The sequence below is a fragment of the Chenopodium album genome, chromosome 10, assembly GCF_948465745.1.
Source record: "Chenopodium album chromosome 10, dcCheAlbu1.1, whole genome shotgun sequence".
NCBI lineage: Eukaryota > Viridiplantae > Streptophyta > Magnoliopsida > Caryophyllales > Amaranthaceae > Chenopodium > Chenopodium album.
Window position 1 is genome coordinate 53,637,217 of NC_137843.1, and position 26,401 is coordinate 53,663,617.

The window sequence follows — 26,401 nt, forward strand, 5'->3', positions numbered from 1 at the left end:
AATAATTATGGTTCTACTTGTTCAGTCATTTTGATGAAAGAACTAATCACTTATCTGGCACCTAGCCATATTGATCCATAAATAGCAAAACTAAAAAGTTGATCTGATTTCATGACTACATGTTGACAACTATTTAAGGGAATTGAAATCTCAATTGTTTGAAGATACAGTAATAAAAACTATGAATGTATGTATGGCTATGGGTAGTTTTTTTCAGCAGATAAATAGAAGGAATTGAAAAACAGTTTTTAAATATTATTTTTATATATAAATAATTTTAAAGTCAAATATAATAAACGGAAAAGATTAATTTTAAACATTTAAAGGGTTAAGATTAAAAATAATTACAATGACTACAATTTTTATGTAGTCATTGAATAGTCTTTCCATATACAAAGTTTTTTATCCGATCTAAAATAATTGACATACTTAACTTTTACATAGTATTATTTATCAACTTTGACTATTTAACATTCCAGCAGCCAACCGCATCACACAATAAACACAACCTAAATCATGCATCATTTTCATTACTGGATAAATTTATTAAATCAAAGCATAATGTGATCATAGTTTTTTGTTGCTGAACTGGACAAATGGTGAAGGTTGAGGTTGACTTTAGAATTTAATTTAATTTTGACTTTGTCAATTTTGGTTTTGCACTATTTTGTCAACCCTCTTCTCTGTTAGTTAAAATGGGCTAGATCAGCTAGTTGCCCAGCATTAAAAAAAACAAAACAATACAACAAGTTTAGTTTGTGTGACGTAGACATTAGAAAGCCCAAAGATCATCACAAATCCATTGTCTCAAACTCCCAGCCCAAAACTCGTAACTATTTTCGTACTCTCACTCTTTTTAGATTAGATTATGTTTTAGGTTATGTTTTATTCACCTGATTTTTGTTTATCTGATCTTATCTGAACTTATCTTAACTTATTTGAACTTATATGATCTTATCAAAACTTATCTGAACTTATTAGCCCTATTACAACTTATTTTACTTATAAATTAAAGTTAGATAGCCCTGATTAACCCTTATCACAACTTATCTGAAATAAGGTGAACATAACAAGACCGGATTTTATGGAGTAGTTATTTCAGATTAGATCTATAAAAATAAGTTCAAATCTGAAAAGAAAAAAAAAAAAGAAAGAAAGAAAATCTGACATACTATATTGTTATATATACTATTATGGGTTTAACAAATCCCTATTTGATCTATTTTTTCCGTATAGTTTAATGTACATACTCAGTTACTCACATATTGGTAAGGTTTAGTTTACTCCCTCCATGTTTTAATAAGTGTTATACTTACCAAATCCGAGCGTGTTTTAATAAGTTTTACACTTACTTTTTTTGGCAAAAAATACCTTTAAATATTATATCTCTCTCCTCTCATGATCCCCACCCAAACCCACTACTACTTTTTTTTTTATTATTTTTTTTATTTTTTATTATTATTATATACTTCCTCTCACATTTATTACTTTCCAATAAACTATCAACCCCACTATCTTTCTTTTACAAATTTTTAATACTCAAACTATTCCACTTACCTCTTATTTTATTTAAGTCAATTAAATTGCCTAAAACTATGTGCCGGTTAAACTGTAACACTTATTAAAACACGGAGGGAGTAGTCAAAATAAAAAAAATAAGTTCGGATTAGATAAGCAAGATAACTTGAAATGACCCTAATCTAATGATCGAGGAAATAATAGTACTTGGGACCTGTTCTTTTTTGCTTAATTTCAGTTCCAAATTTATTCTCTCATATACAATTTAATTCAGCTCAATTCAATAAATTAAAATAGGCCCTGATATAAAGTAGAGAAAGGCCAATATCACATTAGAAGCCAAAATTAATTATCTGAGGCAATTATTCTGAGCCCAAAATTCGTAAGTAATTCTCTCACTCTCCTCACTACTTCGAGAAGCGGCACTATATCCTCCTCTTTTCTGCAACTTCAACTTTCTTTCATATTTACCCAGAAATTAGCAGCAGTAGCAGTTGTTCTTCATTCATCATCAAATGTTCAATTAATAACCCGAAAAAAGCAGTGAAATCCCCAAATTGAAGCTCCATTAATGGCGTCCACACCTTCTCCTTCCTCCACACTTTCTCTCTCCTCAACACAACTCCCTTTTCAACCCCAGAACCACCCTCTTCGTCGGGGGTTGCTTTTTCCGACCACAATTGGTGGTCGAAGACGATGTTTGAAGTTGAAATTCTCCGCCGTTAGAGCCGCCGCCGGAAGCGCTGGTTCTTCTCGTAGTCGTAGAGTAGTTTACAGGGAATCTCAGGCGCAAAATCCGGCATCCATTGGCCAATTTAAGGAGTTTGCTTCTGCAATTATTCCTCCTGCTATTTTCATTGCTGTTTCCTTCGGTAATTTACTGTTCTTCTTTTTCGTATTTCGTGTGTTTGTTTGTTTTAAGTTTTCTTGAGCAGAATGTAGATGATTAATTTATTTTTTAAAAATAATGTTTATTGTATAAATGTAGACGGGATTCGATCCTAGGTCTTGGATTCGGTTTTTTTAATGGTAGGTTATTGAATGATATTAGCTCAATGTGGAAATTATTCTGACTCCATTTTTATTTCTGTTGATTAATTGAGCACTACTTTTCAAATACAAGTAAGTAACAACATACAAGTGTTTGGGGTGATTATGTCTTGGAAAGTTAGCTTCTTGTAACTTGGAAACCCGAAATTCGAAAGATCATACATTGTGGGTCATTTGGGTAGTGAAATTATTTAAGCAACGGTCAACCATAGGTCAGGAATTTTAGGTAGGAGACATTGGTATGGATTTACAAATAGAATGGTCATAAAATTTATGTTTGGCAGATTTTTCGGCAATAGTGATCCATCTTTGGGACTTAGTGAACATATGAATGTGACTAAAGGCTGTCCAATATGACTGCAGTTGCAACTTATAGACCCAGGAATGCTGCAAATTTCATTGGAGGGTCGTGTACTTGGTTTAGCTGATGTAAACGGGAGGTAGTTACTAGTTAGGCTAAAATGGTGTCCGTGGAGGTAATCAAGGTGGATTGGATTGGCCAGAGTTCCACTTGGGGAGATTAGGTGGTTATGCAACCCCCTCCCTTGGGACAAATGCTCACTTAGATTTTGCTAGTTAGAAGTTAATTTTTTGGGATATGCCCCAATGTGGAGTAGACTTGTACAAAAGGGACAAAGTGTAAGTTTACCAACCGCAAAGGAAATTGGAGTTGCTTTTGTGCTTCAAAGCCTTACTAAAAATGTTGTGTTGTGGTGTCTTGTGTCCAAGATGATAGCATTTTTCCATTTCCAAGGTATTTAAAGCATCCACTTAAGGGTAACTCCTTAGTCCTTACCGTCTGAGGTCAGTGTATCCTTGATTGGCTCCCTCGCAATACTAATGGCATTTTGTGTACTCATGTTACTCCTAATTAGCCGTACCCGTGTACTCATAATCCTAATTAACCTTATCCGTGAGATTCTAACTTTTGTCACCATTGCTCCAATTTAGCATTAATCTCGCCTCTAGACTTCTAGGTTCATCTACCAATACGAGATCCCTGAATTTAATGTGATAGTACCTTCTCTACAATTGTTAATTGGACGCTAGATCATTAGACAAACATCTCTCTAGAAAACACTAGTTTTTATAATTGTTGGCTTGTTCCTAAAACTTTAATGGAGGTTTCAAAAAGAGTTCACTAATTTGTTCTTTCAGCTCACAGTTTTGTGGAAGGTGGTTGGTAAAATTCTCTTGCCAAAGCCCCATAAGGCTTCAACAACAGAAAATAAACCTGCGTCATCGGATATGAAGTGGTCATTTGCTGCTGGGACAAACTTGTTAAAAAATATGAGCCAGAAGATTGAGAGAGATTCGAAGTTAAAGCTCGACGACTTTGCCAAAGAACTTCGTTCATTCAATGTAGTTGATATGTCAGGTATGTTCTATCATGATATTATCCTGTGCTTCCTTCATGTTCCTCTTGAGGTATTTTTAGAATCATTGTTTAAAGGTGGTTTCAAAATCATCTATTATGATTCGCCACTTCATCATTACCTTTATGCTTTTTAGCCCTTTCTTGTTTTATAGCTGTCTCTATGATGCTGGTCTTTGTCTACCATCTAGGCGTGATTAATTCAAGTGTTTTAACACTGAAGGACACTTTATCAAATTGATTTGAATCAATTTTTTGTAGGCCGTAATTTTGGTGATGAAGGTCTATTTTTTCTTGCTGAAAGCTTGGCATACAATCAGGTTAGATAAATGATTGATAAAGAACTTCATTCTGAATATTGTCATTATGTACTGAACTACTGACGTTCATGAGATGGACTTGATGTTTTTTAATTAGATTGTTTCATTTTCTGAATTTAAATTAGCATATGAAAAAACTGGTGTGACTATTTTTATTTTTATTATTTTATTTTATTTTTTTTAGGGGGGGGGGGGGGGAGGAGAAGTAATGTACATAGTGTGTTGGTTGTAATTTTCTCCTTATTTGGAGAAAGACTAAATAAGGAAAATAATAAGGAAAATTGAACTGGAAAGAAAAGGTAGGAAGAGAAATGAAATGATGATGTAGAGTAAATATAGGAAGGTGAATGATGGGGTATGATTTACCTCATTTCTACCGCTAATTATGTTAGTTATGAAATGATTATATATATGTTGTAATTTTGTTAAGTTTTTAGTAATCAATTAATCACAAGAAGAAATCTAGAAGCATATTAAATTTGAGAGTATACCATCGAATATATATTTGTATTGTGCATTACTTTATTGTATTATAAAGATACAAGTGTGAGCCTATTTTGTTTATACACGGAAGGGAAAACGAATACTATTTGCGCTGCAAGATTATTTGTGAACTTTCCCAACAGCTTGGTATCAGTGCCGGATACGTAAATACGTACATATGTATATACACGTTGTATAAAACAAAATGGAAGATTCGATGGTAAGCCTATCGGGTATGATCAAGTTGACATCGTCCAATTATTCCATGTGGAAATCTCGAATGGAGGATATCCTTTATTGTAAGGATTTGTATAAGCCCATTGGAGAAAAAAATAAGCAGGAAAACAAAATCGAAGATGCATGGAAATTGGAGAATCGTAAGGCCGTTCGGTTGATTAGACAACATATTGATCAAAGCATTTTTCAACATGTTGCTAATGATACCAATGCCTACACGCTTTGGAAAAAGCTTGAGTCAATGTATGAGAGAAAGACAGCTTTAAATAAAGCTACGTTAGTGAGAAGGTTGGTTCATCTTCTCTATAAAGAAGGTAAAAATATGGCTGAACATATGAATGAATTTCAAGGCATCGTTAATCAGCTAACAAATATTAGTATGACAATTGAAGATGAAGTCCAAGCCTTATTACTCCTCAGTTCATTACCCGATAGTTGGGAAACTCTTGTTATCTCGTTGAGCAATTCTTCCTCCGAATGGCAAACTCACCCTTGACATGGTGAAAGATAGCTTGTTCAATGAAGAAGCTAGAAGGAAAGAATTTGCCTCCACAAATAATCAGACTGAAGCATACATTGTTGAAAGTTGGGGGAGACCAATATTTAGAGGATCCCAAAGTCATGATAAATCAAGAGGCAGATCAAAATCCAAGAAGAGGTTCACATGTTTTTATTGTCATAAGCCTGGACATAAGTAAAGTGAATGTAGAATATGGAAGCGGGACATGAGATCGAAGAATGACAAGAGTAGTGATAATGAAGGTAAGAAGAATGTCACGGCTACAGCAGTTGGTGACGAACTTTATTTTGTAGGTGATGACTCATGTTATAATCTTACAAATGAAGATTGAAGATTGTAGTTGGGTGATTGATACTGGTGCTTCATATCATCTAACTGCAAATAGAGATTATTTCACATCTTACGTAAGCAATGATCTAGGCTACGTAAGAATGGGAAATAATGGATCCTCCAAAATTATTGGTATTGGAGATGTATGCTTGGAAACCAATACAGGGTGCAAGCTAACACTACATGATGTTAGGCATGTTCCAGATATTCGGCTGAATTTGATATCAGCTGGCAAACTCGACGATGAAGGGTATGCGAATCACTTTTCTAATGGAAAGTGGAAGTTAACTAGAGGCTCGATAATCGTTGCTCACGGAAGGAAGCAACAAACCCTTTGTGTAACAAATGGGAAGCTCAGCTCGCAATTGAATGTAGCTGAAGAATGTTCTACCGAGCTATGGCATAAACGGCTCGGACATATGAGTGGGAAGGGATTGCAGATCCTCACTCAAAAGCAGATTCTTCCTTTGAAGGATGTTCACTTGAAATCCTGTGTTGATTGTTTGGGTGGTAAACAACACAGAGCTTCATTCCAAAGGAGTCCACCATCCAGAAGATCTAGAGTTCTAGATTTGGTTCATACAGATGTATGTTCTATGACAGAAAAATCTCTCGGTGGTGCATCTTATTTTGTCACATTTATTGATGACCATTCCAGAAATGTGCGGGTCTTTATTTTGAAGAGTAAAGACCAAGTCCTTGATGCATTCAAAGAGTTTCATGTAAAAGTTGAGAGAGAAACAGGCAGGAAACTAAAATGTGTGAGAACCGATAATGGTGGTGAATATAGAGGTCCATTTGAAGAATATTGCAAGGGTCATAGGATAAAGCTTGAGAAAACTGTCCCAAAGACACCTCAACAAAATGGTCTCGCTGAAAGAATGAACCGGACGATTAATGAAAAAGTTCGTTCAATGTTGTCTCACGCAAAATTGCCCAAATCATTTTGGGGGGAGGCAGTAAAGACTGCAGTTTATTTGATTAATCTTTCTCCTTTAGTCCCACTTGATGGTGAAGTTCCAGAATTGATATGGTCTGGAAGAAAAGTAAACTACGAAAATTTGAAAGTGTTTGGATGTAAATCCTTTGTTCACATTCCGAGGGATGAGAGATCAAAGCTTGATAGCAAGACTAAACAATGTGTTTTTATTGGCTATCCAGAAGATAAGTTCGGTCATAGGCTATGGAGTCCTGCTGAAAGAAAGATTATCAAAAGCAGAGATGTTGTCTTCTTTGAAGATCAAACCATTGAAGACATAAAGAAATTGGGAAAATCTACAACATCCCAAGATGAAATGCTTATAATTTTGAATCCAAAACCATCACCGAATGTAGTTGATAACCAAGAGGAAGATGTACACCGAGAACATCAACCTCTTGATGATGAAAATGTGGAACATATTCCACAACAAGAAAATCAACCATCACATGATGTAGAATTAAGAAGGTCTACTAGACCTAGACGACTTCCACCAAGGTATGCTAGTGGTGACTATCAGCCCCCCCTTACTGAAGGGGGAGAACCAGAGTCTTATGAAGAGGCTCTAAGAAATAATCACAAGAAAGAATGGATGCAAGCCATGCAAGATGAGATAAAATCCTTGCATGAGAATCACACATTTGATTTGGTGCCATTACCAAAAGGTCGACGAGCACTCAAGAATAAGTGGGTGTTTAAATTAAAGACCGAAGAAAATAATCCACAACCAAGATACAAAGTAAGATTGGTTGTGAAGGGGTTCAGTCAAAAGAAAGGTATTGACTTTGAAGAAATATTCTCACCGGTCGTGAAAATGTCGTCAATACGAATTGTTCTTGGCATGGCAGCATGCATGGATTTAGAAATTGAACAACTAGATGTGAAAACAGCCTTCCTACATGGTGAATTGGAAGAAGAAATATATATGGAACAACCTGATGGATTTCAGGTTAAGGGAAAAGAACACATGGTATGTCATTTGAATAAGAGTTTGTATGGCTTAAAGCAAGCTCCGCGACAGTGGTATCGAAAATTTGAATCCTTTATAAAGGACCATCAGTATCACAAGACGACATCAGATCATTGTGTGTTCATCAAAAGATTTGCAGAGGGAGTTTTTATTATCTTACTCCTCTATGTTGATGATATGTTGATTATTGGTGGTCGAGACACCAATAAAATCGCCAATTTGAAAAAGGCGATGAATAAGTTCTTTGCCATGAAAGACTTAGGACCAGCGAAACAAATACTTGGCATGAAAATCTCTCGTGATAGGGTAAATAAGAAGTTATGGCTATCACAGGAAAGATATATTGAGAAGGTGCTTGAGAAGTTCAACATGCAAAATGCTAAGCCAGGGAGTTCTCCACTTGCAGGTCATTTTAAGTTAAGTTCTCAATAATGCCCTACAAGTAAGACTGAAATTGAAGAAATGAATAAAGTTCCTTATGCATCTGCAGTTGGTAGTTTGATGTATGCTATGGTCGGTCTGTACGAGACCAGATATTGCTTATTCAGTCGGTGTTGTCAGCAGGTTCCTCTCAAATCCTGGGAGAGAACATTGGGAAGCTGTAAAATGGATTTTAAGGTATCTACGTGGCACATCGAAGATGTGTTTATGTTTTGGTTCAGTGTGTTAAGAGGATACACAGATGCAGATATGGCAAATGATGTTGATTCGCGAAAGTCGGTATCTGGTTATATGATGACTTTTGCAGGGGGAGCTATATCATGGCAGTCAAGGTTACAAAAATGTGTCGCACTATCAACAACAGAAGCCGAGTATATAGCTGTAACAGAAGCTTAGAGTTCTTGTGGATGAAGAACTTCCTACAAGAGTTGGGGGATTAAACAAGATAAGTATATACTCTACTGTGATAGAGAGTGCTATTCATCTAGCGAAAAATCCTACCTTTCATGCTCGCTCAAAACACATAGATGTAAGGTATCATTGGATACGGAAAATTCTTGAAGCCAAGCTATTGCATTTAGAAAAGATTCATACTGACCAAAATGGCTCAGATATGATGACAAAGATACTAACCATACAAAAGCTTGATGTGTGTCGAGATGAAGCGGGTTTATCAAAAATCTCCAAATAAGTAGAAAGGGGGAGATTTGTTGGTTGTAATTTTCTCCTTATTTGGAGAAAGACTATATAAGGAAAATTGAACTGGAAAGAAAAGGTAGGAAGAGAAATGAAATGATGATGTAGAGTAAATATAGGAAGGTGAATGATGGGGTATGATTTACCTCATTTCTACCGCTAATTATGTTAGTTATGAAATGATTATATATATGTTGTAATTTTGTTAAGTTTTTAGTAATCAATTAATCACAAGAAGAAATCTAGAAGCATATTAAATTTGAGAGTATACCATCGAATATATATTTGTATTGTGCATTACTTTATTGTATTATAAAGATACAAGTGTGAGCCTATTTTGTTTATACACGGAAGGGAAAACGAATACTATTTGCGCTGCAAGATTATTTGTGAACTTTCCCAACATAGTGTTGGGTTTGGGGGGGGGGGGGGGGAGTAATGTACATCCTTCTTATTGTTTATGTCAAAACAAACAATATCAAATTATTTAAGAATTGAGTTATTTATGATAAAACTGTCTTATTCAAGAAATTTTAGTACTTATTGTATAGAACGTTAAGATAAAGTAATTGTAGATGATAAAGTGGCGTTTGACACATATAGAAATTGAAAATTTGAGCTTACCATTTAAGTGACTGATTTTTCCAATTGATAATTTAAACTAGGCGCGATGACTATGGCATAAGTCAACACTTTCCAAAACATATATTATTTTGAAGCCAAAGGGGGGGGGGGGGGGGGGAGTAATGTACATCCTTCTTATTGTTTATGTCAAAACAAACAATATCAAATTATTTAAGAATTGAGTTATTTATGATAAAACTGTCTTATTCAAGAAATTTTAGTACTTATTGTATAGAACGTTAAGATAAAGTAATTGTAGATGATAAAGTGGCGTTTGACACATATAGAAATTGAAAATTTGAGCTTACCATTTAAGTGACTGATTTTTCCAATTGATAATTTAAACTAGGCGCGATGACTATGGCATAAGTCAACACTTTCCAAAACATATATTATTTTGAAGCCAAAGGTGAAGCTGTTACAATATCCAAAACTAGAAGTAGGGAGATAGAAAGACTGAAAGACATGGATTGAAATATGCAAAAACTAGAACAGGTCAATGAGAAGTGCCATAACTAGAACAGGGCAATGAGTAGCCAAAACTAGAGTATGAGGAAGAAGCTAGGACCAAGTTGGTGCAAATGAATCAACGAAATTTTGGAAAATGAAAGTACTTTAAGGAAGAGGGTGCTGCTGAATAATGAATATCAAATACGGAGCCCAATCAGATTAGAAATTTTTTTTCGTAAAAAGATAGACATACCTAACCAGCTAGCTCATTTATATTCTAAAGTGGACTCTAAAATTTGAAATTAACCAAAGGGATAGGGATTCAGCCTATGGCACTACATTTTCTTTAAATTATTCTCTTATATGTCTATAACCATCTACTCCGTATATTGATAAAAGTCCTCTTATATTTATTTTTGGTTTGAAGTTTGGATTATCTTAAAAATCTGCTTTGCCATCATTTGCTAACTGCTGATTTTCATTAACATCATTTTGCTTTAGGTTGCTGAAGAAGTAGATTTTTCTGCTAACGGAATCACATCAGCTGGAGTCAAAGCCTTTGATGGAATTCTCCAGTCAAATATCTTCTTGAAAACTTTAAATCTCTCTGGAAATACTATTGGAGATGAAGGAGCCAAGGTTAGCCTTTTGAAACCATAGCATCCACAATTTCAAGAGATGAGCAATGCTACTTGTTTGTATATAGTAACAATTTAGTTCATTTTGTATGGAGCCTGAATAAATATCTCACGTACAAATCTTATGAAAGTTTAAGATCCACATCTAGAAGTTGCACTTACGTCTTTTTGCTTCTACATTCTAGCTATTGTGCTATCCTTGTTTGCTTTTTTATGATGGCATTCTGTAAAGGTCATGATACTGTAAACAAAATGGCTTGAAGGTGGCTTCTATGCAGAAGAGTTAAAAGCTTGAGTTGAAGAAAATACAAGAAGTGGTCTCGGTTTCTTGGCCACATAGCAAGCAAACATCATCATGACTTACTCCAGTTCTATCTAATTTGTCTTTTGTATTCAACCTGTCATGCATCATAACCAGCTACTAATTTAATCCTTTGTGCACATCGAATCTATCCTATACTTATGAGGTGCCAAACAGCCTCCCCTCCCCTTAAGGCCTTTGGACCAGAAGTAACAACTTGAAATAGTATAGCACTTTGTAGTGTGCAAAACAACCAGAATACTTTTAATTCTACATACAGCTAGCTCCTAGGTTGTGGTTCTTACAATCTACCAGCTTTAAGATTAAATGCCTGGGCCAAATTTTTTAGGTCACTAACCATCAGTGCCCTACCATCTCTGATTATATATTTAATAGTATATGATTGTGCTTTCACCTTGCTCTTAAGCAAGCATGGAAGATCTATGAGGCTATGAGCCATGTGCCTTGGTCTTCTGCCTGAATGAACATTCTTTTGTAGAAGCTATGGATATATGACTAGTGGTGCATAATCTGTCTCATCTATAATCTTACAGAGATATTATGAGCTTCTTAATTTCGAAAATAAAACATTAAAATTGTCCAGATCTTATGAGCCTCAAGGTTCTGTTTTGTGAGGGTGATTGTGAAGATCCTTGTTTTGTATTCTGATAAATCAGTGCCATTGTGTCACCCAATCTGTATTGATAATTGACTTAATTACCTCTGGTTTGCTTCTTTACTTTCCTCATTATGTGTTTTCGTATTGATTGGCAAATATGATACTCCTTCTATCTTACTGTTCTTCCTACATAAATCTTTTGGTGAGACAAAAAAGGTCAAAGTAAGAAGAACAATAGGAAAGAGAGGCAGTATGTAATAATGTAGAAGATGCCTCTTCCTTATAGTAGACGAAGACATTGTGTGAGACTGTTTATTTTGGATCTTGCCTTCCCCTCTTCCCCCCTTCCCAATATATTTTGGTCCTTGCTTGTTTACAAGTAGAAGTGCATATGATGGAATATCTACGTAAGAATCATCATGTTGTTATATAACTACATTGCAAATGGAAGCAAAGTATCCTAGATATATGTTAAGCACATTACATATTTTTATCACTCTGTTGAATCTTTGTATGTTGTTATCATTATTAATTTTCTTTTGCAGTGCTTGTGTGAGGTATTGGCAAATAATAGTGGTATTGAGAAGCTGCAATTGAATAGTACTGGCTTGGAAGATGAGGTCAGTTTTTGTTTTGCTTCAAAGGCCTAGTTCTTTCCAATAATTTTTATGCTCTCTAGGTTTGTAAGACTGATGGACCTTAGCTTAGTTCTGAAGCTTGAGGCTCTTGTTTATTGCTTTACGGCCTAAAGTCCACCAGGCAAAGGCCTGGGGCCTGCTTGAGCTCAGCTTTCTAGGGCTATGATTCACTCTTCTCCCTGACCACTTTGCCTAAATTTTGTTTAATTATGATTCTTTTTTTTAAAAAATAAAAAAATGTTATGGGGGTGGGGTGTCTGGTGTTTGAAGCCTATCATGGTACCAAAGAGAGTTATAAGATTTTAAACCACTTTCTCATATAGTGACAATAAAGAAATACTCTTTTCATGCAGGGTGCCAAAGCTATCGCAGAAATGCTGAAGAAAAATACAACTCTGCGTATTATTGAGCTTAACAACAACATGATCGACTATTCTGTATGCTACTGACCTTAGTATTCCACTTCTGCTGTATCTTTGTCAATCTGGAATATTTATGTTGTGTCCAAAATTGAAGTAGGGTTTTGCAAGTATTGCTGGGGCGCTACTTGAGAACAACACCATCCAAAGCTTACACCTTACGTGAGTTAAATCTATTTAGATCTCATATTAAAATTTGCAAGCTCTCTTCTGTTTGTAATTCTCTGATGGTAGCTCTGCAATCTGACCAACCTCCCTGAAAAATGATAAAGATTTACTACTCCTATTTTGTTTTATACTATAGTTGTTTGCATTTATACTCTCTTCTAACGATGCAGTGGCAACTACGGTGGGGCTTTGGGAGTTGCTGCTCTAGCTAAAGGTATAGAGGCGAATAAGTCCTTAAGGGTATGTTTTCTATTATACTTGAATGCTTCTCCTGGCTGTTGTTTTGACTCAGTTTTAGTTGTAAGAATTTCCCTATGTAATAATTGATAAGAATTGTGAAGATGCTTGCTTTTTGAACCTTATTTAAATTAAAAGCAAATGCTTTTATGATATTTTGGTATTCTCTAGTACGTAATCTGTAGGCTAATAATTTTTAAATATCAGGACCTTCACCTGCATGGAAATTCTATGGGAAATGAAGGAGTTCGTGCTTTGATGTCAGGCTTGTCAACACGTAAAGGTTAATCTCTTTGTAATCTGTAAATTTTAGGAGTCTTAAGCTTAAGAACTTCATTTTATCTCCAATTTTCAGGCACTTGATTATTAGTTTAATTTTTATTTACATGTTTTCCCCTCTTTGTTCTCCATGGAAGAGAGTAGGGACATGGTTCTTTCTTTTCTTTGTTTTTTGTTTTTTCATTTTGGGTTTCCACTGGGGAGCAGAAAAACCTAATGGATTGTACTTACAGGAAAATTGATACAGCTGGATATTAGCAACAATGAAATTGGTTCTAGAGGTGCTTTTCACATAGCAGAGTATGTGAAGATCTCCAAGAGCTTGTTGTGGCTGAATGTTTACATGAACGACATTGGGGATGAGGTATATTCTTACGTGCCTAACTCCTCCCCTTATCAGTCTCTTATATTTTATTTTTCATTGACAGTTTGTCATTACAAGATGATGCTTTAGCAATCTGATTGTTTTGTTTCATACTTCCTCCCCATATTAAGTATAGTATTTGTGTCTCCACTCAAAGAGTGGTGAAAGAAGAAAATGAAAAAGGGAATTACTTACGTCTGGATGTCTTCTTTTGTTCTTATGTGATCTATCTTTTATCTGCGGATAGATCTTAAGGCATGAAGGTGGCAAACATTTGTTGTGCTTCTAATAATATAGTCAACTTCCAGATAATAAGTGTTGGCACCTTGATGGAATATATTTTTTTATTCTTTTTTTATTTTAACCTTAAGCCCATAGAGTTCTATCCGTGCCCCAACCTAATTTTACGTGTTTCACAACTTCACTCTGTGTTGGACTGAAACCTCTCTTTTGTCTCTCTATATTGGAAGTTACCGAAGTAAATGGCTTAGATTAATTCAATTCTTGTTAGAAAAACCAAATTTTAATGTTTTCTCTATATGTACATCAGTTCTGAAAAATTTGATATATATGTAAGTCATAGATGTTTGCCTCTGTATACTATGCTATTAGAGTTAGGAAATAGCATGCTTTTCTCCTTTCTAGCACGATAGGGTTTGCATGTGACCTGGACACCTGGTCAACAACTCAACAATGCCGGAGAAAACTGTCAAAGTCCATTTCTTGGCAGGAGGTGGTGATTTACAACAAACAAATTTAATTGGGTGGTTTTTTACAACATTTTTTTGGTGGTTATTCACAAAAGTAATGATTTAAAAGGTGGTTTCTGACATTTTTTTTTTTCCTTCTCTCATTTTTTTTTTTGACTTGGTTTCCTCTTTTGTCACTTCTGTCTTGGGAGTAAAATTAGAATCGGGTCATGGCTATGGTTGGAAATTTGATAATGATAAACTCTCTTATTAAGAGTATGAAGAGGCTGACCCTGCTTTATTAGTCAGACTTCCTATATTTCCTGTTAACTGTTTGTGGATAAGCTGTTTCTTCTTTCTAATTCTGAAATTGTTGCTTGATTTATCTTATCATCTTGAATGTTTGCGAACTTACTAGGGGGCAGAAAAAATTGCTGATGCACTTAAGCAGAATCGATCAATCACTACCATCGACTTGGTGAGTAAATAGCACTTTGTGTTAGCCCAGCACAATGGTGTTGATAATTTGCTTTCTACAGTCTATATTATACAATCTTATATTTGTGAGATTTCGGAATTCTCAGGGAGGAAATAACATACATGCTAAAGGAATCAGTTGCATTGCTGAGGTCTTGAAGGATAATGATGTCATTACTACAGTAAAGCCACCCTCATCCTCTCTTCTCCCAGTTATCTTTTATTCTTTTACATATTTCTCTTGGTTATTTCAACTTTATTTTTCTCTTAGTTGGAAATTGGCTATAATCCAATTGGACCTGATGGAGCAAAAGCTTTAGCCGACGTTCTCAAATTTCATGGGAAAATTAAAACACTTAAACTTGGCTGGTGTCAGGTAAAGTTTTTATATGTAAAATGTCTGCAAACATATGCCCCTTGAGATATATATATATATATCTCAGATTTTCTCTGGTCATATCTTGCAGATTGGACGAAAAGGTGCAGAATTCATAAGTGATATGATAAAGTATAACACCACCATATCAACTCTTGACTTGCGAGCAAATGGATTAATGGATGAAGTATTTTCCTAAATTATATGCTCTGAATTTCCTGGATATACTACTGCAGCCATGCTTGATATCTTTTTTGTATTTTATTCTGTAATTTTATGTTACATTTTTATTGCAGGGTGTGGTTTGTTTAGCACAGAGCTTGAAAGTGGTGAATGAGGCCCTGACTTCATTGGATCTGGGATTTAATGAAATAAGAGTACAGACAATATTTTTTTTGTTTTTTTTTTTCCTTTTGTAAGGCAATATTTTTCCGTCTTTAATCTGGAATTTTCGGACAGGATTCTGGGGCATATGCAATTGCACAAGCGCTGAAGGCTAATGAAGATGTTGCCTTGACGTCAATAAATCTTACCAGCAACTTTATTACAAAACTTGGACAGGTAAATCCATTTAGAAGTAAAGTTTTTTTTAATAACTAATTCCCTTTTCCACTTTTAAATTGCCATAACTTACCTAGGTTTTGATAAAATACAGAGTGCTCTTACTGATGCAAGTGATCACGTATTAGAAATGAATGGACAGGAAGTCGCCATATTCTTCTAGGTTTCTTGTTGCGTAGAGTAATAGTTTTTGGTTGTCAGCATACCTATAGCAATTTAGTTCCTGCTCACATTTGTAGATTCTTTACATTTTAGATTTATCCCTGTCCATTGATTGGGGATGGAAATTTTGATGTTGAGGCGAAGTTAACATTTATAGATACTGTAGCTAACATTATGATTGAATAGAAGCGGCAAACAAGTTCTACTCTGTTCAGATCTTAAACGGCCAATACGTGTAACCAATCATTTGGTCCAGTTCTAACATAGTCCAGTTTATTCAAGTCGATTCATGTTCGAGTCTATTTTCAATTTAGTTTTTGTGATAAATAGCTTTATATCAAATCTTTTTTGAGTAAGGCAGGTTTAGATGGGTTTTGGTAATATTTGGTACTATCTGGGTTTGGGTCTTGTAAAGTTGTAAGGTAGGAATTTGTTTTGCCAGGTTTAGATACGATTCTTGCACCAAAATAATGTAGGTTAAGATTGATGGGCATAAATGAGTAAATGTCTAAAGCCATTTGGGAATAAGATTCGGTCAAGGCAAGTTATTTCTCATTACTAGTCCTAGGTTGCATGGATTTGCTGTCAAGATTCTGCCATTTTACATATTTATTTCATTTCCTCCTTGTGTAACAAATCGTTTGTGTATAGAATTTGTGTGTATCGACACTCATGTTGTTTCACGTTAGGACTTTGTTTTGCCTGATTTGGATATGTACATACACCAAAATAAGGTTGGTGAAAATTGATGGATTATCTATAAATGACTGAAGCAATTTGTGAATAAGATTCTTTGGAGGCAAGTTGTTTCCCATAATGTCCCAGTTGTTTTGATATCAAGATCTTGCCATTTCGCGTTAAATTTGTTTCTTTTCCTCCCTTTGAACAAAATGTTTGTGTATAGAGTTTGTGTGTATTGATACTCGTGTTGTTACTAGTAATTCTCTAAGGCTACAACAAATGAATCTCTTTCAAGGTAGGTTAAGTGCCATTGTTTCAAGGTGGTAGGTTAGAATAGACCTGGCAAATGGGTCATTCAGGTTGGGTATGGGTCGGGTCATGTTCGGGTCGGGTCGGGTCATTTCGGGTTTCGGGTTGATTTCGGGTGGACTGATAATCGGGTCGGGTATCGGGTCAACACTTCGGGTCGAGTTTGGGTCGGGTCAATTTTCGGGTCAGGTCAGTTCAGGTCGGGTCAATGTTCGGGTCCAATTTTTGGGTCAACTTCGGGTCGGGTCAACTTCGAGTCGGGTCAATGCATTGAGTTAAATTCAACTCAGTATATATATTTATTTATTTTTAGACGAAAAACTCACTACATTTATTAAGACTACTTTTTCATGAAATATAGTAATTGTTTGACTTTTATTGACTTTGTTATTTTTTTATTTTTTTATTTTTTTATTTTTTTTTTGTGTTTAGATTGAGAATCAATTTCAGAATCTCCTGAAACTAAGAGGGATGCTCTAACAAATTGAGTTATACGACTTATACCTCATAATTAGGTTTTTCTTGTTCAAGTTTTTTCAAACGAAACTCATAATAAGGTTTTTCTTATTCAAGGTAATTTGATCTCAAATTCAAACTTGATAGGATTAGATTAAACTTTTTCTGGGCTACTTAATAGCTCAGTCTCCGATTCTCCGGTTTAAATTACTTCATAGGATGTCTCATCACTATTAGTATATAATGAACTGATGACTTATGAACCATTGCAGTTATGTAACTATGCTTGTATCTATCTACAGTCTAATATCCAATTAAAGAACTCAAGATCCTACATGACTATATTTTTCATTACATATAAAACACAAAATACGGTCAAAGAGAAGTGTGTGAATAAAGTCAAAACGGTCAACTAAAAAAAACGGAGGTATTATTAATTAAGCGAAATATTCTCATATTCAGATGTAAGATTACGGACACACTTGTTGATCAATTAAAAAATTTCAAAATTTCAATTTTAACAAAGTTACAACTTAAAAGTGAAAATTCAAGAGGGAAACAAAATAAAACTTTTAACTTGGTTAAAATTGTGGGAAATTCTTCCCCCCAAATGGCTAAAACTCCAAAAGTATTTCATTATAAGGACAAGAGGTAAATTATGAGCGGGAATACTCCCTCCAAATTTCCATAAGTAAAAGGTAAAGTGACTAAATTCTAAAATACAGAAAAACAAAAATAAAAGTAAAAAAATAGGAAGATAAAAAAAATCCTTTAGCTTAAATAGATTTGGGTCAATTAATTCAATTTAATTGCGGTTTTTTTTCTATTTCGGTTTGCTAAGGTCAAGTCTTTAACTTAAATAGATTCTGGTCATTTCAGGTATAAGATAATTTTGGTTTAGGTCACTCTGGGTTTCGAGTCTATTTGGGTCAATTAATTCAAGTTAAAGATCGGGTCAACTTCGGGTCTCGGGTCACTTCGGGTCTCGGGTCACTTCGGGTCTCGGGTCAACTTCGGGTCGGGTCGTTTCGGGTCTCGGGTCAACTTCGAATCGGGTCATCTTGGGTCGGGTCGTTTCGGGTTGGGTCATTTCGGGTTTCGGGTCTAGGTCGGGTCATTTCCACTTCGGGTCGGGTATGGGTCGGGTCGGGTTGATTCGGGTTTTGGGTCAATTTCGGGTCACTGATTTCGGGTCGATTTTGGGTCATGGGTCGGGTCATCGGGTCTAGGTCAGGATTGCCAGGTCTAGGTTAGAATTGAATTACATGGCTGTTGGTTTCTAACATAGTAACATGAGTTTGGGAAGTTTGCGGATGAGATACTCAACTCTTTCATGGTAGCTTATTTTTTCCATTAAAGAGCTGTAAAAGAACCAAATTTAATTGTTAAGGAGTTGGTTAAGTAAATTGGTTGGATTAGTTTTATGTTGGTTAACCTGAATAGACCTATTTTAATTGTTATCGGTACTCGTAATCATATATCGTAAAAGATTAAAAATAGTACTCCATATTTGTTTATTATTGGAGTCGAGTTTCTAAAAAACTCCCCGTAGTTGAATGTTGAAAAACTTGGGGTAAGTATAGGAATGACAATATTATGAATAATCATCTTCAAATTGTTATTCATGTCATTTCTTCAACCCCAAACATCGTGTAAGAAATTCAAACATGGTAAACCACAACATAAATACATAATTATAAAGTCAATGATATTATAACTATAAAGTCAATGATATTCTATTTTCAAAGAAAGGTGTTATGCTAAAACATACAGTATAGGACAAATGTTTTCACAAATCACTATAGGATAATCTAATTAAGATAATGGTCATAGATTCATAGTTTAATAAAGTAGACCTCAAAGTAAATGTTACGGAGTATATTTAAAGGCTTCATAATGGTGGTTTTATTTTACTTTTTTTTTTTTCAGTACGATTTATGGAATGTTGAATCTAAACAAGTTGAAGGTGGAATAGTTTCATAAATAAATTGCAGGATATAAAATAAATTAAGCAGAAATATTTGTTGGAAAGCATGCCGAGTGGCCCGAGTAGTAGTGAGAAGGATCATTCTTATATGCTCAATACATTTTACCATTGAACCAATGTTGCTTTCTATACCACCATTGAAGTGATTGAACCAATGCAAGATATGAGATTCTTAGTATCTCACTGCATAATATGTTTTTTTTTGCGATATTCCCTACACAAAACATTTGCATTAATAGTATATTTCCAATTGATGGGTGCCAGGGGCGAAGTCAGGCTTGATTAGGGGGCAGTCTAATAAATATATAGGGTCATAGAGGCCAATCTAATAAGCGCGTGCAGGGCGAAGCACTACAGGGGCCATGGCCCTCTTAGGCTCCAACTAAGCTCCGATTTTGTTGGGTGTCTATTTTACGTATTTTGCTTTCCGTTCTCTATCAATATTCCTTGCCACCGTTTTGGTGCACGTTGAGTTACACGTCACAAATGATACAAACAAAATTTGATTATATATTTCTAGCTTGTACTCTGTAAGTATCACCCTCCAATACTCTAGTTAATTAAATTAATTGACATTTATACAAAAAAATTGCCCCCTTAGTTATTTTTCATTATAATTTGACTTTTACATCAATTTTTTTTTTAAACATTTTAATAATACTAATATAAACATCAAAATCATATATCTTGTTAGATTCAACTTAAATTGTATTTTTAAAATATATATTTACTCATATTATATTGTATATAAATGTAATTAAATATTACCAATAGTGAAATTCAAAATGTATAGAATAATAAAGATCGAAAGGAGTACATAGATAATAACAACGATAATTTTATATCTAGAAGTAAAAAAGGGAGTAAAATAAGAAATTTAGCTAGATTTGGTTCCAAACTCTTTTACATATCTTTCCACTACCACAACTACCATTATAGCGTCGTATAACCTTTTAATTCCATGTATACCTTAAAATTAGCAGTGCTTGGTTAACTAATTGTCTTCCACCATAAAGTCCATAATCCATGACAAATATTCTCATATTGTTCTTTTGGTCTTTTCATTAAATTGTTCATGCAGTCAAACTTTGAAAATGTTTACAACCTTTTATCATGTAAGATTGATGTTGTTAGATTCATCTAACTGTTTATATATTTTCTTAATATTGATTTTTGTTGAATATCTATTACATACTATGAAACTAAATATATTGAATTTTACGGAGTATAAAGCATAGCATATGCCAAATATAAAGCATTCAGAAAACTTTATGTTTCTCCTCCTTTGGGCTTTCTTTGGACTTTTCATGATATTTAAGAACTAATTATTATTTTGTCATTTTCTCCTAGTATTTATCTTTTAAAATAAAGATTTTAGTTATTGAAAAGGATTTTTAAGGATCCACCAATAATATGTTACATTGTAAATCATAATCTTTTAGTACAACAATTGGTAGACTTCATCTTTGACTTTAAAAAATTGAACCAATAGATATGATTTGATTTGATTTACTACGTAATTCTTTTCAAAATATAATACTCCCAATTGAGCAATGATGTACGTGTACACAAAAAGATGATGAAAGAAAGATGACATAATCATAATGACCTCAGCAACGATGATGTAAGCAAGGATACAATACTATCAAATATTTAAATAATTGATCATGCATTACACGTGTACTAATTAAATTTGTTGTGTTCGTGTGAACAAGTTTCCATCCATGGTTTGCCGCAATTCATTACTCCTCAAAACTAGAGGTTCATATCTCATGCATGCTCCAGGTGTTGTTTATCACTAATTCTAGCTGGTTGGTGGCAAAACATAATAATTTGATATCGTCCAATGTAATGTCTTATTACGTCCGTCGTATAATATGGTGTCTATTTAATACTTTGTATTTACTACCATTGTTTGTAATTACGAAACTAATTTGACTATCATAACCACATACATAGATATTTTAAGTATATACTTAGGAGTAGTTGATTTACAATGGGTTTCCCCAATTATAATTTACAAATAATTGCGGGGTTAAGTAATTGTTGGTCAATTGAAATGGTCTTAACAATCTTTGAGAACCTTTTGGAGCGCCTTTTTCTTCAACTAAAATCCCTCTTCCTTAGCAATTAGCAGTTTAGCACTAGTTCCTCGGAAGCACCTCGATTTAACATGGGACTCGAGCAGGGTTATCTTGAAATTTTTGGAGGCCCTGTGCTATTTTAAATTAATGAAGTCTTAACTTGGCATAGCTCTATTTTTTCGGCAAATATAAGTTTATGTGCCAGATAAACGAATTTTTGTTAATCTGGTGGCATTTTCGTAAATATATTGAAAAAGTGTGGTAATTTATTTAGTACTTTTGGTGAGCTATTCAATTACTGTTTGCAACTTGCATTTACTATTTGGTGAGGAAATTACATATGTATCCCTCAACTAGTACCTGAAAAGACTCATGTACCCCTCCACTGGTACTTGAAAAGACGATTATATCCAAATTTTGTTTATCTAGAGAATTAACTTAGCATAGCTCATATTTTTTACTCTCTTCATTTCATAATAATTGACACGTTTAAACTTAACATTTGGGTTATTTCCCTCTCTATGCTCATCCATTCTGCCCTTTGTCAAATGCGATATCATCATTTTAAACTTAAATATCGTAAAATAAATAAACACTATATTATGAGACAGAGAGAATAATTTGTAAATAACTTTAAAAATAGCAGTAGTTTAATTGAAGTTGAATTTAAATTATTTCTTTTGCGGCGCATCCGTACAAAAGTAACACGTAGCCGAATACCAATAAAAAATTAAAAAGGCTTTAAAATTGACTACTACTTGTATAATTGAATATCTTCATTTTCTAATTATGCAATCCTAGGTGCGTCATCAATTTGCTCACTAATCTTGCGCACGTCCTTCAATTATTCTCCCCTATATATAACGTTACATGCTCTTCATAAACACATATCATTTTCATTCATATAAATCAAACTCAAATATAGAGAGAAATCATATATAATTCCCAAAATTAAAAAAAAAAAAAAAAAAAAAAAAAAATGATTGAGCTAAATGAAAATAAATTTTCAAAGCCTCATGTAGTTGTAGTACCATACCCTAGCCAAGGTCACATTAACCCACTTCTTCAATTTGCTAAACGTTTGGCCTCTAAAGGAGTCAAAGCCACATTAGCCACCACCAAACAAACCATGGGCTCTATATCTTCCCTCCGAGATGTTGCCGTCGAGGCGATATCGGACGGGTTTGATGATCAAGGCCCCCCTAAAGTTGGGTCCGAGGACGTTTTCCTCAACTCATTTAAATCAAATGGTTCGAGTTCTCTTGCTCGTATCATTGAAACCCATCAAAATACGGCGTTTCCTGTGACGTGTGTGGTGTACGACGCTTTTTTACCGTGGGCATTGGATGTGGCTAAGGATTATGGCTTACTTGGAGCCACGTTTTTTACTAACGCGGCTGCAGTTTGCGCCATTTTTTGTTGTGTGGGGAATGACTTGATTGAGCTGCCTCTTAAGCCGGTCGAGATCGGGTGTGCTTTGCCTAAAATGCCCTTGTTTAAGGGTAATGATTTGCCTACTTTTTTAAGGAAGCCTGAAAGTTACCCAGCTTACTTGGCTATGAAGTTGAGCCAATTCTCAAATGTTGACTTGGCTGATTGGATATTTTGCAATTCTTTCGAAGATTTGGAGTTTGAGGTATTTTTTTTTACATTTTTTTACGCATTTTCAAATTAATATCATTTTAGGAAATGTTTTAAATGCTTATTAAACGCCTCGAGACATTGGTTAGCAAGATCATTAAAATTAATGGAGAAGGATATTTTCCCAAACTTTACTTAAAAATCATGAAAGACGATTAAACAAATATACAAGAATAATATAGAATTCCAAAGAGTTAAGTTAATAACTAGGGACTAAACTTTTTTACTTTTCACTTTTTGGGACCTGAACTTTTTTTTTTCACTGTTTGGGACCTATGGTAATTCTCAAGCAATTTAACCCATCTAAAAGCTTACTAACCAACCTATGTATTAATCGTAGTTTTTTTAAAAAAAAATAAAATAAAATAAAAATTAGTTGTTCCAAAGCAAAAATAATGTCATTTATATCGGTTAAACCAAATTTTACATCATAACAAATCAGTAGAGTTACAACTTACAAAATCCATTGACTATCAATTACATGAACTATATAATAATTCTGTTCAATTTAGATCGATACAACTAATTTTGCTAGAATTAAGTAGTTCATTTGATCATTTGAACTATATCATCAAAATTCCACAATTAAGCATTAAATTATGAGATCGAATTGAACCTTTCCTTTCAACCCTAGTGGTAAACTAGCTGCTAAACTTTATACTTGGTAATTCTACTAGTATTGTGTCATCTAGCAAAATGAGAATTGCAGAGCATAAATTAATTGGTCTTGAGTTACCATCAAGCAACTGAATTGTGGAAAGATAAAGAACATGGAAATGGGTGGATATGGTTTCAAATGCAATTTTACACTGGCTCGGAAACAATCGTATAAACGTAATAATTCTCAATTGACCCCAAATTAAAATTCACAAGAACAAACAATAAATTCAACATTATAACAACTCTAAGCATCAATTTCAGCATCATAACATATGAATACCTTTTTTTTTTTTTTTTTTTTGGAAAGGGAAAACAAACAGAGGAGGTTGAAAATGATGACTAAAGAGTAGGAGTTGAAAAAGACACCGTATTTTTATGAAAACACCTAATGTGTGTATATATATATATATGAGAAAACCAATAAAAGTCCTCTTTTGCAAATAAATTAGATCCTAAAATAATTAGTGGGCCCCACCACTTAACCATAGTTAATTTTTTTAACTGACATTCTTTCTTAGGTCCCAAATGGTGAAAGAAAAAGTTTAGGTCCCAAAAGGTGAAAAGTAAAAAAGTTTAGTACCTAATTGTTAGCTTAACTCCAATTTTAAACGTTGTGATTAACTAAGGAAGTATACATAAAGTATGCAAAATGTTTAAATTTGTGGCAAAAATGGTTGCTTTCTACTTTTGAAAAATTCTTGTATTTATAAAGTACTAACAAAGGAATCAGCCAGCCAATTAATATTATATTAGTGCAGAGAGTGAGGGATGATTCAAGTGGTGAGAGCTTCCTTCTCGGTTCCAGGAGATCTTGGGATCGATTCTCACCCCGCCCTTGTTCTCTAAACACCTAAAAAAAAAGTTATTACCTCCGTTTTTTTATTAGTTGATACTGTTTGACTTTTACACTATTCACACACTACACTTTGACTCGTTTTTATGATTTATGGATATGATAAAATATAGTCATGTGAGATCTTGTTTGAATCGTCTTGATGTATATTTTATTAACATCTACTTTTTATTATTTTACAATGTTGATAATTAGAGATATTAATCGTTAAAAATATGCCTTAACAAGCGTGATAATAGAAATGTGTCAACTAAAAAAACGATAGTGCAGCAATTAAAAGGTACTCGTCATGGAGTATATCAAATGATTGATAATTAAAAGTTGTGGTCCATTAATATTAATGTGGCAATAAAAAAATACGTAGTAGAATTTTGGGTATAATAAATCATAATTAAAAATCATGTACATGCTAAAATGGGTTATTAAAAGTTATGATTTATACGTAATGAAAAATATAGTCATGTGAACTCTTGTTAGATTCGTCACGATATATATTTTCAAAATATCAACTTTTTATAATTTTTGGAGATTGGTAATTAAAGATATGAATGGTTAAATTTGTGTATTGACAAACGTAACTAAAGAAACGTGTCAACTAAAAAGAAACGGATGAAGTATTAACTTATTAGGCCAACTTGTTAGGTTTGTCATACTTTTGCCGACATTATATTTTGAGATTAAAATAATCATCGTGTTTAGCCCCCTTAATATGAGGCCAAAATAAGTTCTACGTAGTACATCTTTTTATTTCACATTTTCACAGTTTGACAAAAAAAACATTGACTAAAATTTTATATCGACATGATTAATTGCAAATGATTTATTATTGCAATCATCAATATGAAAAAATGTTAAAAGATAAAATTAGGAACATTAGGAAAAATATTACATGTACTAATATATCTCTATCATAAATTGATTACATCTCATATTTCTAACATAATATCGCAGGTTATTGAAGGCATATTTGAGAAATGGCCTGCGAAATTAATTGGACCGATGGTTCCATCATCCTACTTAGATGGAAGAATAGAAGGAGACATTGGATACGGAGCGAGTTTGTGGAAACCCTTAAGCGAGAAGTGCAAAGAATGGCTACAAAATAAGCCAAAAAAATCAGTAATTTACATCTCATTTGGTAGCATGGTTTCACTAACACAAGAACAAACGGAGGAAATTGCATGGGCCTTAAAACAAAGCAACTATTACTTCCTTTGGGTAGTTAGGGATTCCCAAGCTCGTAAACTCCCTAAAGAATTCCTAGAAGATGTTGAAATAACACAAAAAGGAATGGTTGTTACGTGGTGCAACCAACTCGAGGTATTGGCACATGAAGCAACTGCATGCTTTGTGACTCATTGTGGATGGAACTCGACACTGGAGGGGCTTAGCCTTGGGGTCCCGATGGTGGGAGTCCCTCAATGGAGTGATCAATTGCCTGACGCGAAGTTTATTGAGGAGGTTTGGGGGGTGGGAGTGTGGGCAAAAGAGGATGATAAGGGAGTGGTAAGGAAGGAACATCTTGGTGAATGTTTGAAGGAAGTAATGGAAGGAGAAAGGAGTGAAGAAATAAGGGAAAATGCTTTGAAATGGAAGGAGTTGTCTAAGAAAGCAGTTAGTGATGATGGGAGCTCAGACAAGCATGTTGAAGATTTTGTTGAACATTTGAAATGTACTAGTTTTAGTACAAAAAAATCAAATGGTAGCTTAATTAGCTTAGACTAAGGTCTTTTAATTTAATGATTTAGTTTTTGCAGAATAATATCTGTATTTTATCATTTTATTGTGAAATAAAGCCTGCATGATAAA

At 34.1% G+C, this 26,401-nt stretch overlaps 1 protein-coding gene and 1 pseudogene across 1 annotated transcript; both read left to right on the forward strand.

Moving 5' to 3' along the window:
- Positions 1-1,891: 1,891 nt before the first annotated feature.
- LOC145564107 (uncharacterized) lies at positions 1,892-16,178 on the forward strand. The gene is made up of 17 exons (XM_081624451.1): positions 1,892-2,390; positions 3,734-3,946; positions 4,205-4,263; positions 10,495-10,632; positions 12,097-12,171; positions 12,543-12,626; positions 12,709-12,770; positions 12,947-13,016; positions 13,221-13,296; positions 13,526-13,656; positions 14,764-14,823; positions 14,930-15,004; positions 15,094-15,198; positions 15,290-15,385; positions 15,495-15,575; positions 15,658-15,759; positions 15,854-16,178. Exons 1-17 carry the CDS (start codon positions 2,090-2,092, stop codon positions 15,920-15,922), a joined length of 1,797 nt encoding a protein of 598 aa, XP_081480577.1. The 5' UTR covers positions 1,892-2,089; the 3' UTR covers positions 15,923-16,178.
- Positions 16,179-22,417: 6,239 nt separating this feature from the next.
- On the forward strand, positions 22,418-26,317 carry LOC145564109 (UDP-glycosyltransferase 74B1 pseudogene; annotated as a pseudogene).
- The last annotated feature ends 84 nt before the right edge of the window (positions 26,318-26,401 follow it).